Raw genomic sequence first — 14,439 nt, forward strand, 5'->3', positions numbered from 1 at the left:
CTGTGGTCTAGCAACTGCCCTGTGAATTAATAATGCTTGTTTTGCCTGTAACCTGTTATTCTTTTCTAACAAAGAGCTCATATGTTGTATACTGTCTATTTTGTACTATATAATATAATCAGAATGTGAATTTTATATCAGTGCTGTGATATATTCAGCTACAGCAGTCAAGTTTCCAGGGGGATATTTTTACTTCAAATGCGAAATTTCTTCTCTGGTGTATTTGTTGTTTTTAAATCGTTATTGCGCTCCCACTTGTTGACACCATCATGTATAATGAATTATAATAACAATATTCAAATCATCATGTGTCAAGAATGGATAGTATTAAAAAATGCATAACTGGAACAGTATAAACAATATCTGTATACTCACATTATTGAACATTATAAGGATCATCCTGTTGGCCTGAATTCACAGATAGATCATTTTCATTTTCATAAATCAAGTTCTATCTAATGCAGGGGGGTGCAGGGCCAAAACTGGATAAGATTTAACCAAACCATGCCAACAATTTTGGACTCCTGCTCTGGAATGAATGTAGTCGAGTCTTCGACTCCATTTGAAAACAACAGCTCCAGAGCCGGTGATAAAGAGAAGCTGAATATTAGACATTAAGCCAACCTAAATATAGTTTAACCATTTTTGAGTAGATATTGAGTTGTAAGAGAGTGATATGAAAGTTGTATATTATACCAGGTAATATCAGGTTGCTTGAAAAATGTTTACAGCTAATTAATGTTTAGACACATCTTCAGAATTCATCATTTCACATGATGAAGGGGAAACTTGGAGTGGTATACTAAGCAAATCATAACCTGCTTTAGTCATAATTCTATGAACATGAACCATCATTAGACAGATTTAAAGTTTTCATTCCAGGGCAGCTGAATGTTGTCTTTCTTTCCACGAGGCTGAATTTGGCTTATTCGCAAGTTTCTTACTCGAATTTCCGTTCCACCTTAAATGATGTAGCATTTACCAAAAGAAGCCAACTTCAGCTACGTCATTTTCCCCATCCTTCTGTGAAAAATATCTTTCTCTATTGTTTTTGCTTTTGTTCCTTGTACTGTTTTAAATCCATGTTCGTGGCAGTGCTACTCATGAAGGAAAAGAAGAGCAGCGTTTTGTTGTCATAAAGCTGATAAAGAAATTCAAACGCAACACACGCCTGTCTCAGAACGGCACTTGAGGCAATTACAACGAAAAACCACGGAGTCGACTCCACACGTTTCGACTCTCAGAGTCACTGGCCAATTGTCGGCTCTGACTGCCGGCCGTGCTGGAGTCGAAGAATCGACTCGTTTGGAATCGATTCCCCACCATTAAACGAGACTGAGGGATGACCGTTAAAGTCGTATGAGTGAGCAGAACATGTCGATTAAAAATGTAGATAACGTTGCCGAGTGCTGTAATGTACGTGTAGTGGCTAACTACGTTCCAGTTGGATGCAAGTTTCTAGAAGAAATATGAAATATTAAAGGAGGTCTGTGAAATCATTAGGTTATGGCATGTTAGCCACGCTACGTGCTTAGCGTTAGCTAGGTTAGCTAACCGGATACTGAAATATCCGCGGATAACGGATTTTAGCTAGTTAGCTTTAGCTAGCTATAGTAGTGAGCAGGGATGTCACTAATTTATTCAGCTTATTGGAAAACAGTGTTTTAAGTGACATTAATCTTTCGTATATTTTCCGTTTCTGACGCATTTGAAGTTGGTTAAACTGAATTTGAAGCCTGTGTGAGTTTAGCTAACGTTAACTAGATATGCTTTTATTTTAATTAGAGAAACATTAGTGCAGTTCAACCGACTTTAAATGCGTGTGAAAATGTGGGAAAAGGCGACTGAATTCTAAACACTGTAATTTCAAAAGTTGGATAAATTATTCTTATTCGAAACATCGAAAACAGTTTAGTCACACTGGCTATGTTGAGTAGCGTTAGCTAGCTAGGTTAGCTAATCGCCAGTGCTTGGCTGTGCTAATGTTTAGTTTCTTAATTTTTCTTTTAGAAATGCGAAAGGGCTGAGAGGCTGGTGTGGGCTTCTAATTTGAATTTCCCGTTCCACCTTAATGATGTAGCGGTTACATTCTGCCGCCTGAGGGGCAGACCCCATTTAAGGTGGAACGGGAAATTCGAAGCCCGCTGCAGCTTCGTGAAACGGCTCGAACTGGTAGCGGTTACGTTACGCTAACTTTCCTTTCTGAGCTTTTAGTCTCCTATAAACGACGCTTTTTGGTTGCTTGCTGTATTGGGCACTATTTTGCGTTCACTGTGAATTATTATGTTATTTAAAGAAAACACTATTTTCTTTAGTTAACGTTACGCTTCTCGTTAAAGCACTTCAGTTTTCTCAGTGCCGTTTCGTCGAGGACCGTTACAGCTAGATGGGGTCTTAGCACAGCTGATGAGGTGAGGAACCTGCGCCAGTTAAATTGTAGATATATCGATATAACATGTTGATGTAAACAACGACTGTTCGTGCTGGTTCTGTATGCATATTATCATTCAGGAAGGGATACCGTTGCCAGTATACGAATCAGCCATCGAAAACCGGTTGAACCATAAGCCGAAACCATCAGAAACCAAAATAAACACTTAAAGGTTTGTTTCAGCAAGGATACATTGAAAAAAAAAAGTTAGATTAAGTGTAAAGCTTAATATTATGCTCAGTTTAAGCCTGCTTAAGGTAAAGTTTTATTCCTGTACATGTAATGTAAGTGTACACATAAAGCTCCTGTGTTAAGAGTGAGGAGGTTGAGCCCCTTTAGTTTACCCAGGCCACATCATATGTAGTTTTTGTTTAATATTTACCCTGTGAATCTCTATCTGCGTTCAAACCAAAGTTTGTTTTAGCCTAAAGCTTCAAATATAACGTTAGCCCAACGCAAATTTATTGGAAACCCACGTAAAATGACTGTAATGTTGATTACCCTAAACTTTGCTAAGAAAAACCTCAAGGGTCGGCGCTGAATGCAACTGGCTTAAAACTGCTGACGAGAAACTGTGGCTCTGTGGCTCTGCAGCCAGATATTGTTGACTATTACATCTCATTTCGCAACACACACATCAGGCAAACACCACTCTACGTCTCCTCTTTATCCGGCCCAAGTTTTTAGACCAAACAATAAAATACAGATTCTAGCTTTAATAGATGGAAATGAGGATGGACTAAGTGCACTTGGGGATTGGACTGAGAATCTTTGGGTTAAATTATGCAGATTCTTCAAGGGTTCTTTATCTAATTGAACTATGAACACTCACAGAACCATTTGCAAAGTGCTTTGCATGGTGAAACGGTTTTTCAGATTGATGGAGATTAATGTTGTTTATGGTTCTATATAGCACCAAAAAGGGTTCTGCTATTGTTATGAAGTCAGGTTTATATGGTGCTACATAGAACCACTTTCAAAAAGGTTCTATATGGAGCCATAGACAACACATACTCTATCAATCTGAAGAACATTTTCAACATGCAAAGAATCATTTAAGTGTGCAGATGGTGGTTTGGGTGTTCATGGTTCTTTGTATAGTGACACTGACGACTATGCATCCAAGCTGGATGACTTTGCCTAATTCCTTGCATTTTCCCAATAGTTGTTGTTTCGGAATTTGTTTACATTGAAGTCAGATGACCCTTCGATGACATTGATTTTATGTTCAGTATGGGAAACTGTACTAAACTAGAAAGCTTCAGTGGTGTGATCAGAGTATTTCGGCATAGACAAGTTGACCTACGGTTGATCTCCGGCGTGCTCAATCTCACTTCATCCTTGTAATACCATGCTCTGGTCTTAACCTTCATCCTTTCTGAGATAGATGAGTGTTTCTGTTACAATCTGATGGATTATTGGATCTGTTGGAGCGATGAAAGAAAGGAAAAGGAAGGAAAAGGTAAAAGTAGGATGAATCACGAGCAGGTGGCGTGTTTGTGCACATGGCTGGTGTTCTCATACTGATGCTGATAGACATTACAGTGGTACAGACAGGCAGGTTTTTTCTGAGGCAGGCTCTGCTGTCAATCTGTCACTTCTTAATCCCTGTCATAGTCACATTGGGCCTTTAATCCTAATCGCATGATCAGGCCTCATCATGATCACCTCTGATTCAGTAAAAAATGAATACATTTTATAAGCTCATTCGAATTGTCTTCAGATGAATTGTCTTCTGAATTGTCTGCATGCCTCATAAATAAAGCAGTAATTCATGAAAGGTAAAAATTGTATTGCTTACAATTGAGTGACTTGTCGCTTTTATAAAACTGGAACAAAAAAAAACAATAAACAAATTATTATTAGTAATTATTCTTTCAAGGGAGGCAAGTTCATTAGAATGTACATAATACACTCATTAAGATGCAAATAAAGTAATTCAGAGTGGTTTGATGTGAAGTACTGGGCCCTGACACGTCTCAGACTATTTGTTCTATCCCTCTCTGTTTCGTCAGATTGACTGAACCATCAGGATCACTCACAGATGGCCCCGTGAACTACAAGTACAAGACCAAATGCACATGGCTCATCGAGGGGTTGTGAGTATAGCTTAATTCTTCCATTATATCTAAATGTACACCCCGCCTGCTGGGGAGCATTGTGTAGCAGGCATTGGATTCACCAAATCCCTAATTATGTTTTCTCTGTGCCTCAGTCCAGATGCTGTCCTCAGGTTGAGATTTAATCATTTTGCTACAGAGTGTGGTTGGGACCACATGTACGTCTTTGATGGAGACTCCATCTATGCACCTTTGGTAGCTGTATTCAGGTGAGTGGAGTGCGTATCCAGGGGCCAGTAAGAGAGCACCAATAATCCATTAAAATAGAGATGGCACAGTAACACTTTGTCTTCAATGTCTGATAATGATAATGTCTAAATTGTCTGATAATGAAGTGAAGAATAGTACAAACTACAGATAGCTGGATAGCACCTTTTTTGCTTTCAATACCAAAATCAAAACCTTGAACATTGGCCGATACAGATATCGATACCAATCTGATATACTTACTTTAAAAACTAGACTGTCTTCAGTTTAAGTGCTTCACTTAAGGTGAGTGTTTAAAAACAGGCTATCATACTTGAACTACTTAAACACTCTACTACCACCCAGAAAGAAATCCACAGCACAAGTGTGCTATTTTGATTTGTTAAACGTTCCAGCATTTTCTGTTGTCATCAGCCAAATACAGATACAATACCGTAACCAGAAACCAGAAAAAATATACCTGCTTGTGTTTTTGATCCGAAACTTGTTAGCTAACTTTGGTTTGGCAGTTCCTGCTGTGGATTTAATAAATCATGCTTTTTACAATCTATGAATTGCTTCCTTTTAAAATAACAAAAATGGCCAAAGGTTATATGGTTGATACTGGACATGAACTACACATGATTATGAAACAATTTATTTACTTTTGTGCATTTTAAAGCACTGTCAGGATGTTATTTGACATTTAACATGTTCCAATTGACCTCACCGTCATAACAGATGTTCACCTGTGTGTTTTGTTCTGCTGTGTCTGCAGTGGCTTGGTCGTTCCTGAAACAAAAGAGAATGAAAGCATCCCAGAGGTGGTGACCACATCTGGTTTTGCCTTGTTGCATTTTTTCAGTGACGCAGCTTACAACCTCACAGGATTTGACATCATCTATTTGTGAGTCTTTGCACACACCTGCAACTGTTTTTCCACACTTAGGCCACTGCGTCCAGTCCGGTGCTTTTTAACCATGTGTCTTAATTCATATACTTATATACTTAATATACATAACATACTTAGGCTTATTATTATTACTTACATGCAAAGCTGGCTGAGCTATTCTTAGGTTATAGAAGTGTGTAATAAAATTTTGGGCCTGCAGGTGGGCCCTGGCCATTTAAAGGGTTAATTGGGCTTTATAAAGACATGTATGTGGCTAGAAAGCCTGGCACAAGCCACAGTTAAGCCTCAAGCAGACTGTAGAGATAACTGTTAGCAGCCTGTGGAACTCAGGGGAAAGAGAGATGATTGATCTGTATTGTTTTCTACATTTCCTTTTGCTTGGCAACAAAATATGTCTGTGGCATTTGAATGAAAATACCTGTAATCCTTTAGAATGAGTAAGCATTGTTAAAGGAATGTTACTCTGGCATTTTTAAACCTAATTCTATCTCCTGTATCTCTAACATATGTTTGATTACCACAATTCTCCTGTACAGAAAACCTTTTGGCTTGCAATACACTTATAACAGAAGCCATTAGATGCTTCAGCACTTACAAACCTAAGTGTGAGTTGTTTATTATTTTTAGTCAGCGAGAATGTAGATGGTCGTTATTAGTACAGGAAACGCATCAGAATTATTGTCTTTGATCTTCATGTGCTGCAGATGCGGCAGGTAGAGATTACATTAAAAACTCTGCAGTGTTCCTTTATTTTTGTCAGTTTGTTATTAATGCATGTTCTTAATCCTGTTTTGGTCCCATCACTTTTTTCAGAGTAAATTCCTGTCCTAATAACTGCTCAGCTCATGGAAAGTGTACTGTGGGTGACTCCATCTCTACCAATGCGAAGTGTGAATGCGATAAGTACTGGAAGGGCGAGGCCTGTGACATCCCCTACTGCTGGAACAACTGTGGTGGTCCTGACCATGGATACTGTGACCTCACTGGAGAAAAGCTCTGCATCTGCAATAACAGCTGGCAAGGTGAAGGGGCAGTGTTAGCTCAGTGCCATACAGATGCTCTTAGTGTAACAGCTTTGCAAACGCTGCTGTGGTCTACATTTTTTCTGAAAATATATAAATTTAGTAATATGTCTGCCTATCCTCAAATTCTTTTTCTCCATTGGGGTTATTCGGTATGAAAAAAGTATATATAAGTAGAAGATAGTATGTAGCTAAATGCTGAATAGTTTGTGTAGTAGTTGTGCATTTTGAACATTATGAAGCAGTGTAGGCATGCAGGTACAAGTCCTTGTTGAAATAGCTGCAAATAGTGAAAATATCACAATATTACTTAAAATTTGATTTCATGATTGTTAACCATTTGTATTAGAGAGACAAACATCCTTATTTCAGCTGTAGTTAAAATCTATAACAGTTGTGCCTGATCAGGACTCTGTGGGACTTCAGGTGTCGAGTTTATTTGTCATTTGCACAACATGTCAGGACATTTGTGCATTGAAATGCTTGTGGTGAGGCACAGATAATCACTCTACAGCAGGGCAGCATTATATACATACTAAAAACAGTGCAGTCAAAATGATACAAAAATAAAAATACGAAAAGTAAATAATGAAATAACTTAAATAACTGAACTGAAATAAATTAAATATTCACAAAATATGCAAAAAATATAGACACAGGAGGGACCTATGTAAGAATAACTCTGCTGTGTACAAATATGTTAAACAATGGATAATCTGAGAAGAATATATATATATATTTTAAAGTGACAGTGATATTATTCGTAGCAGTGATATGATGTAATAAATAATACTAACAAAGTGACCGAGTGAAATGGTAATGGGGGCCTAAAAGCCTGTGGGTAGAAACTGTTCATTAGCCAGGTTAAGACCGTCTTGAGCTTTGATTGGATGTTCAGAAGAGTTTGATGATAATATTGAATGATCCTAAATGCGGTATGTGTAAAAACACAAAGAAATAGCACAATAAAACACAAAAACCTGGAGCTCTCACCAGTGCGGCCGTTCTACGGTGCATCGAAATAGGAAATTACATGGTGATAGAAGTTGGGCTTTGAATCTGAGATGTTGGATTACAGAGATAAAGTTATGTTCAACCAGAGGTTGCTAGTGTAATTAGCTAACAGGCAGTAAGCTAACCAACACGTTATACAAACATTGTTAGCCTTTGCTAAATCTTGTGGGCAGGTGGTCATCATAGATCACAAGTCATTCAGTTCACAGTGCAAACATTCACTCATAATGCAGTTGTTAACCACACTAGAATTGCTGTTCGCTGCTTCTGTTTTGCCTGGACACGTACACTTTCTGTGGAATTCCTGTTACTATTTTAGGTAATTTAGGTCAAAAGGAGGCTGTGCATTGGCCGGGAATCGAACCCGGGCCTCCCGCGTGGCAGGCGAGAATTCTACCACTGAACCACCAATGCTGAGCTGGGAGGTCATGTGACCCCATCCAGCTGAGGGTCACTAGCTCCTGTTGCAGAAACTGCTCTTGCTCTCTGTGGTTTTACAGGGCACACATAAATATCCATAGTGATTGTCTGGTGTGTTTCTGGAAGCCTGATAGTCTGAAGATCACAAATCATTCAAACAGTGTAAACATCCAGAGACTTCGTAAGAAAAAGGTGGGGGAGGGGGTAATGAAGTAAAATAAAAATGGAAATTGTAAAGCCAAAAAATGTTCAAAATAATAGCTAACTAGCTCACTCACTAGTAGTTGCTTAGGCTTCCTTCAGCACAGTCCTGCCCAGCTTATATCCAAAGGAAATACAAACCTGCAAGTTTTATATTGAATCAACCTTATTTTGAAACAGCTTTGATAAAGCTGTTCATGCTACAGAGTAACTTGGCATAATCAGTTGATCTGTATGTAAATGTATTATTTAATACTAAATAGACTGACACTCCAAAGAAAGGGATGGTGAATCAGTTAATGGGACTTGAATGGTGAATTGTTCGACGTGACTCTCAGCCTGTCTCTAAACTCAAAGAGCTGATATGAAACAATCACAATTAGGGTGAGCAATAAGAAGTTACAGGTAGATCTAAGACTGGATTGTAATGACTTTGTAACTGATTGATCTTTGGTAGGATTGATATGAGCATAAAAAGTTAGAACTTCATTCCTAATGGAGAGAGCAGTTACTTTACCACTAGATGGCAGTGTTGTAATTGGTTTTAAATCAGTTCAAACGAACAGTTGTGTAGTAGGCTTAGTACTCAATGTTGACTGAGTTGATTTTGCAATGTTTTGAAATTTATCATTATCATCAAGTATGCTAACAGAATGAACCAGTTGAATAGTATGAAGAAAATGATACTGTAACATATGGTTTTACCTAGTAATACATGAATTCACTTTGCTTGTGTGTTTCTTTTTATAATTTCTAAGGCCCAGACTGCTCACTGCCAGACCTTTCTGATGAACCCTACTGGTATCTGCCTAACATGAAGCCTGATATACAGCCTCTGGGACGAGCATCTCATAAGGCAGTGGTGCATGGAAAACTGATGTGGGTGATCGGAGGATACAGCTTCAACTACAGCTCTTCTCTGATGGTCTTAAAGTAAGGGCTGACATCTGTGCTCTCTCTGTCTGTCTTTCAGTGCCATGTGTGTACTTGGCCTTACATAATTATTTTTGGATCTTGAACTGGGTTCAATCCTACAGTCGATTTGTGGAATTTATGCCAAAATTGAATGTGTGCTTTCTTTTTTTTCGGTAAATAAAGCTATCCTTAATCTTGAGTGAAACTAATAAAAATAGTTTGAGTTCAGTATTTACTTTTTGTAACATGCATTATTTCTTGATAAGTTTTAGGAAAGTTGTAGTGTTTTATAGCTTTCTTGAAATATCCTTGTCTTTTCAGATTAAGTGAAATTTGCATTGTGCTTCAGAGGTTCTGTAAATAAAAATAAAGTGTATTATCTTTGAGAGTACACATCATAAGACTTCATAAAACCAGTAAATCAGGCAGGGATTTAAGCTGTGCCTAACCATGTGTGACTGCATGTTTTCATGTTTTGTGTATTATCTGTACTTGATGCAGTAAACATTGCGTGTTTTTTGAGTTTGCTCTGTCTCTTACTTTTTCTCTTGCTGTCTGTATTTTCTTATAATTTTTTTAAAGTTACAATCTGGAGACCAGTGTATGGGGTGTGGTTCCAAGCAGCAGTGGTCCAGTGCAACGATATGGACACTCTCTGGCTCTGTATCAGGTACTCAGACTATTAACACTCGTCATCATGTCAGTTCTGTTATTATTGGCTGTTCCTGAGTATCAAGTTTTCCACTCATAATGCAGCTGTTAGCTGCTCCTATTTTGCCTGGACATTTTCTGTGGTATTTCTTTTGATAGCTCATGTAATTTAGGCCAAAAAGCGGCTGTGCATTGGCCGGGAATCGAACCCGGGCCTCCCGCGTGGCAGGCGAGAATTCTACCACTGAACCACCAATGCTGAGCTGATAGACCATGTGACCCCATCCAGCTGTGACTGGAGGGTTCACCAGCTCCTGTTGCTCTCACAGAAGATGCTCTTGCTGTCTGTGTTTTACTGGGTGCACATAAATATTCATAGTAATCGTCTGAAGTATTTCTGGAAGACCGATAATCTGAAGATCAGGGAATTTGCATACATGTTTGAAATCTGTAGTCTGCTCAGTGCACCCATATATTAAGGGCCGTGGGCAGTTTAACAGTAAACAGACAGTATTTCTATGCTATAAAGCTTCCAACATTGGTTATATTTGTAATTGAGTCTTCCACCGATTACTTTGCTGCGTACTATATAAATAATAAATTAATCCTAACACACCAATCATGACCTTTCAGCACTTCCAAAATCATTTGCTGTAAAATATCCTAGAATGCATTTCAAAAGATTTCTTTAGAAAAAAATATATAAAAACACTCTGTGACAAGAAAAGCATAGAAATGAGTGTGTCCATCTGTTTCATACTGTAAGAGAGGCCAGTATGCAAAATATGCATCATCATTATGAAAACTGCCAACAATTTCTTATAGATTTATGAAGAGTAGAAGTCTGTGATATTGCTAATATGTCATTTTTGGACCACATAGGTAGTTGAGAGTTGTGCCTACAGAATATCTGTTAAACGTTGGTAGAACTGCAGAATTAGCTCTTTATTTAGCATCTGTTGAGTGGGGGTAGGCGTGGGGGGAGGAGGTTCTTCAGGTCTCTGCATTGCAGAATCCATTCTAGATAATAGAATTGTCCGTAACCGTCCGTTGTTGATGGTAAGGATGCTTTAGTACCATTTTTCTCAGGCCGAGTACATCATACATGTATTACACATTGTATTAAAGAATGTGCGTTTCTTAAAAGTAGTGCTGTGCATTGGCCGGGAATCGAACCCGGGCCTCCCGCGTGGCAGGCGAGAATTCTACCACTGAACCACCAATGCTGAGCTGGCAGGTCATGTGACCCCATCCAGCTGTGACTGTAAGGTCTACAGAGCTGACAGCGCTTTCTGTAGATCTGTCTCAGTAGACAGGTCATGTGACCTCCACCAGTGGTGAGTTCCTAGCAGGCAGAACCTGTTGCCACATGACCAGAAGAAAGTGGGGCTTCTACTTCAACTTAATCAACTATTTCAGCTTGAGATTTCACTCCTTCACCTGGAGTTATACAGACATAATTTTCTTGTTAGCACATTTCTTTCTTCTCTCATGCTTGGGTTATTTCTCGCTTAATGCTGTCTCAGATGATGTCTGCATTTAACTTTTCATCTCCTTTTTAATTTTTTGTCTGACACCCTGTAAAAACACATCTGCTCATCTTTTAAGTGAAGTTTACTACTTGCTAAAATGTTTTTTGTTTGAGTTACTTATTCTAAATCAGTTTTCATGTCATTGACACTTTCTGCAAACATGAAATAACATAATAACGACATAATTTTCTTGTTAACCCATTTCTTCCTCCTCTTGTGCTTCGGTGGTATGAGGTAATTTAGAACACGGTGAGTATAAACACAACTAGGAACAGCAGCTGATTTACAGTCAGAAGTGTGCAGTGAGAGCGTCAATACGATAGCAGGTTATGATATATTACACAGTTTGTTCTAACAAGAGAGGTGATATACAGACAGTTTTTACATTTGGTAAGTGTGAGGCTTATATGATGTGCAAAATAGAGTTTTTACATCTGAAAGCTGCCACTATGATCTACATTTGCAGTTGAGTTATCCACTTAGTTCAATGATTTATTAAGTAATAGTTGGACAAATAAAAAGGTCTTAATCATAACAAACCAACCGCAGCCTCTTTAAGTTTTTAAAATACTTTATTGAAAGAAAATACACTAGATGATAGAGAGATGTCCCACCGCTTGTCCTCTGGTTGTCTGTATCATGGTATTAGTTAAGTGAATGAAGGTTATGGTAGGCTGTCTGGCTTACACAAGTACAACTTCTACAACATAGAGAATCTCTTAAAAGTAGAGCTGTGCATTGGCCGGGAATCGAACCCGGGCCTCCCGCGTGGCAGGCGAGAATTCTACCACTGAACCACCAATGCTGAGCTGGCAGGTCATGTGACCCCATCCAGCTGTGACTGTGACTAGTCTGCAGAGCTGAGAGCCTGTTGCTTTAAGTAGCTCTTTCTCAGTAGACAGGTCATGTGACGTCCTCTAGTGGTGAGTTCCTAGCAGGCAGAACTTGTTGCCACATGACCAGAAGAAAGTGAGGCCTCTACTTCATTTTGATCAACAATTTCTGCTTGAGATTTCACTCCTTCACCTTGAGTTATACAGACATAATTTTCTTGTTAACACATTTCTTCCTTGTGTTTGGGTTTTTTCTCACCTTGTCAGCTCACTCTTTTTTTGTTACTAGTTAAGAAACACATATGATTAGAGAGCTATGTTTATGAGAGGGATATGGCTTCCTCAAAGGAGTGTCTCAGTACTCTTTCAGGCTCAGTCACTTTTCAGGTGTTTATTTGCGTTGACTTCGGAAAGTTTACATGAAAATCCATTTATTTAGATAGATGATAGATAGATAGATAGAACTGTATTGATCCCAAAGGGAGATTGCAGTGTTACAGTAGCAAGACATGTAATTGCACATAAACATGCATATATTAGGCAGAAATAAAAATAGACACACATTAGGCAGAAATAAAAAATTCAACAGAAGTTGAAGTATGAGAGAGTATAAATAGAAGTATATCTGTTTGCATATTTACATAGCTTTTAAGATAGATCTGTTGCATTTACATGAGAGCAGGTATTGCAGGTATAAGTGGTATGAGGTATTTTACAACACAATGGGTATAAACATAACTAGGAGTAGCAGCAGCATTTACAGTCTAAAGTGCGCAATGAGAGCATCAGTATGATAGCAGGTTATGATATATTGCACAGGGTGTATTGACAAGATAGGTGATATGGTGATGTGATTCAGCACAGTTCAGGCAGCAGGAAGTCATCTCTGCAGTAAGGAGACTCATTGTAGAGCCTTATAGCAGTGGGTAAGAAAGATCTTACATGCCACTTTTTTACACAGTGCAGCTGTAACATTCGGCCACTGAATGTGCTTCTCTGTTTGCATGCAGGGGGTGTGAGGTGTTGTCCAAGGTGGCTAACAGCTTGTTGAGAGTCCTCTGTTCTGACATAACCTCCAAAGAGTCCAGCTTGGCTCCGACACCAGAGCAAGCCTTCCTAATAAGTTTGTTTAATTTGTTCAGAGCACTTATGTTAAGGCTGCTGCCCCAACACACAACAGCAGAGAATATATGACTCACTACAACAGACTGGTAGAATGTCCATAGGAGCTTAGTGCACACACCAAAAGACCTCAGCCTCCTCAGGACGTAGAGACGGCTGTGGCCTCTCTCGTACACAGCGAGAGTGTTACAGCTCCAGTCCAGTTTATTATACAATTGCACACCCAGATACTTGTACATCCCCACCACCTCCACATCTACTCCATCTATGGTGACTGGTGACAAGGCAGGTTTGGACTTCCTAAAGTCCAGCACCATCTCCTTAGTCTTACTGATGTTTAGCTGCAGCTGGTTCAGCTTACGCCACCCAACAAAGTCCTTCACCAGCTTCCTGTATTCCTCCTCCTGTTTATTCCTCATGCAGCCCATAATGGCCATGCTCACATTTAAGTGGCTTTCTACTTGCTATAATGTTTTCTTCTATATCATGATGTGACTTCTTACAGAGAACCTTGTTCTGTGCCAGTTTTCATGTCATTGAACGTTGGTAGAACTGCAAAATTCGCTTTTTGTTTTGCATCTGTTGAGTGGGGGTAAAAGTGGGGGTGAAGGAGGTTCTTCAGGTCTCTGCATTGCAGAATCCATTCTAGATGCTAGAACTGTCCGTAATCGTCCGTTGTTGATGGCAAGGATGCTTTAGTACCATTTTTTTTCAGACAGAGTACGAGTACCTATTTTTAGTACTTGCTGATACCGTGTCCATTACCATAGTGGACAAGCTACGTAGATTAAGTAGTTGTTAGTGTAAATGAGTGTAATCCACCTAAACAGTTAAATCATTAAACTCTAGCTGATTTCAAGTGAAGTGCAGTGTTTAAAGTGACCAGCGACTTTGTATCAATTGAGTCAGTAATACTTCTCAGTGTAAGTAGACCCTTGTTCACCATCAGCTTCTTTCGTTTTCTCATTATTGGGGCAGTGTACACTCAGCTTACCTGATACCAGTATTGGTATCGATCCGATAACTGACTTGGGGCAGTACGGCTTTTCTCATTTCTTTTACGCACTCATCAAGTTTGA

General features: G+C 39.0%; 1 protein-coding gene and 4 non-coding genes across 5 annotated transcripts in view; 1 reads left to right on the plus strand and 4 right to left on the minus strand.

Annotated features, from left to right (window-relative positions):
• atrnl1a (attractin-like 1a) overlaps positions 1-14,439 on the plus strand; it is a 370,723-nt gene that overhangs the window by 9,895 nt on the left and 346,389 nt on the right. Inside the window, 6 exon segments of the mRNA XM_036575121.1 lie at positions 4,447-4,530; positions 4,647-4,760; positions 5,516-5,644; positions 6,464-6,672; positions 9,066-9,240; positions 9,805-9,892. Coding sequence (XP_036431014.1) covers positions 4,447-4,530; positions 4,647-4,760; positions 5,516-5,644; positions 6,464-6,672; positions 9,066-9,240; positions 9,805-9,892 — 799 coding nt within the window.
• trnag-gcc lies at positions 8,030-8,100 on the minus strand. Its single transcript has one exon. It is a non-coding gene; the product is annotated as a tRNA-Gly (tRNA).
• On the minus strand, positions 10,062-10,132 carry trnag-gcc. Its single transcript has one exon. It is a non-coding gene; the product is annotated as a tRNA-Gly (tRNA).
• On the minus strand, positions 11,029-11,099 carry trnag-gcc. The gene has a single exon. It is a non-coding gene; the product is annotated as a tRNA-Gly (tRNA).
• Positions 12,140-12,210, minus strand: trnag-gcc. Its single transcript has one exon. It is a non-coding gene; the product is annotated as a tRNA-Gly (tRNA).

This window comes from Colossoma macropomum, unplaced genomic scaffold (assembly GCF_904425465.1).
Source record: "Colossoma macropomum unplaced genomic scaffold, Colossoma_macropomum, whole genome shotgun sequence".
Classification (NCBI taxonomy): Eukaryota; Metazoa; Chordata; class Actinopteri; order Characiformes; family Serrasalmidae; genus Colossoma; species Colossoma macropomum.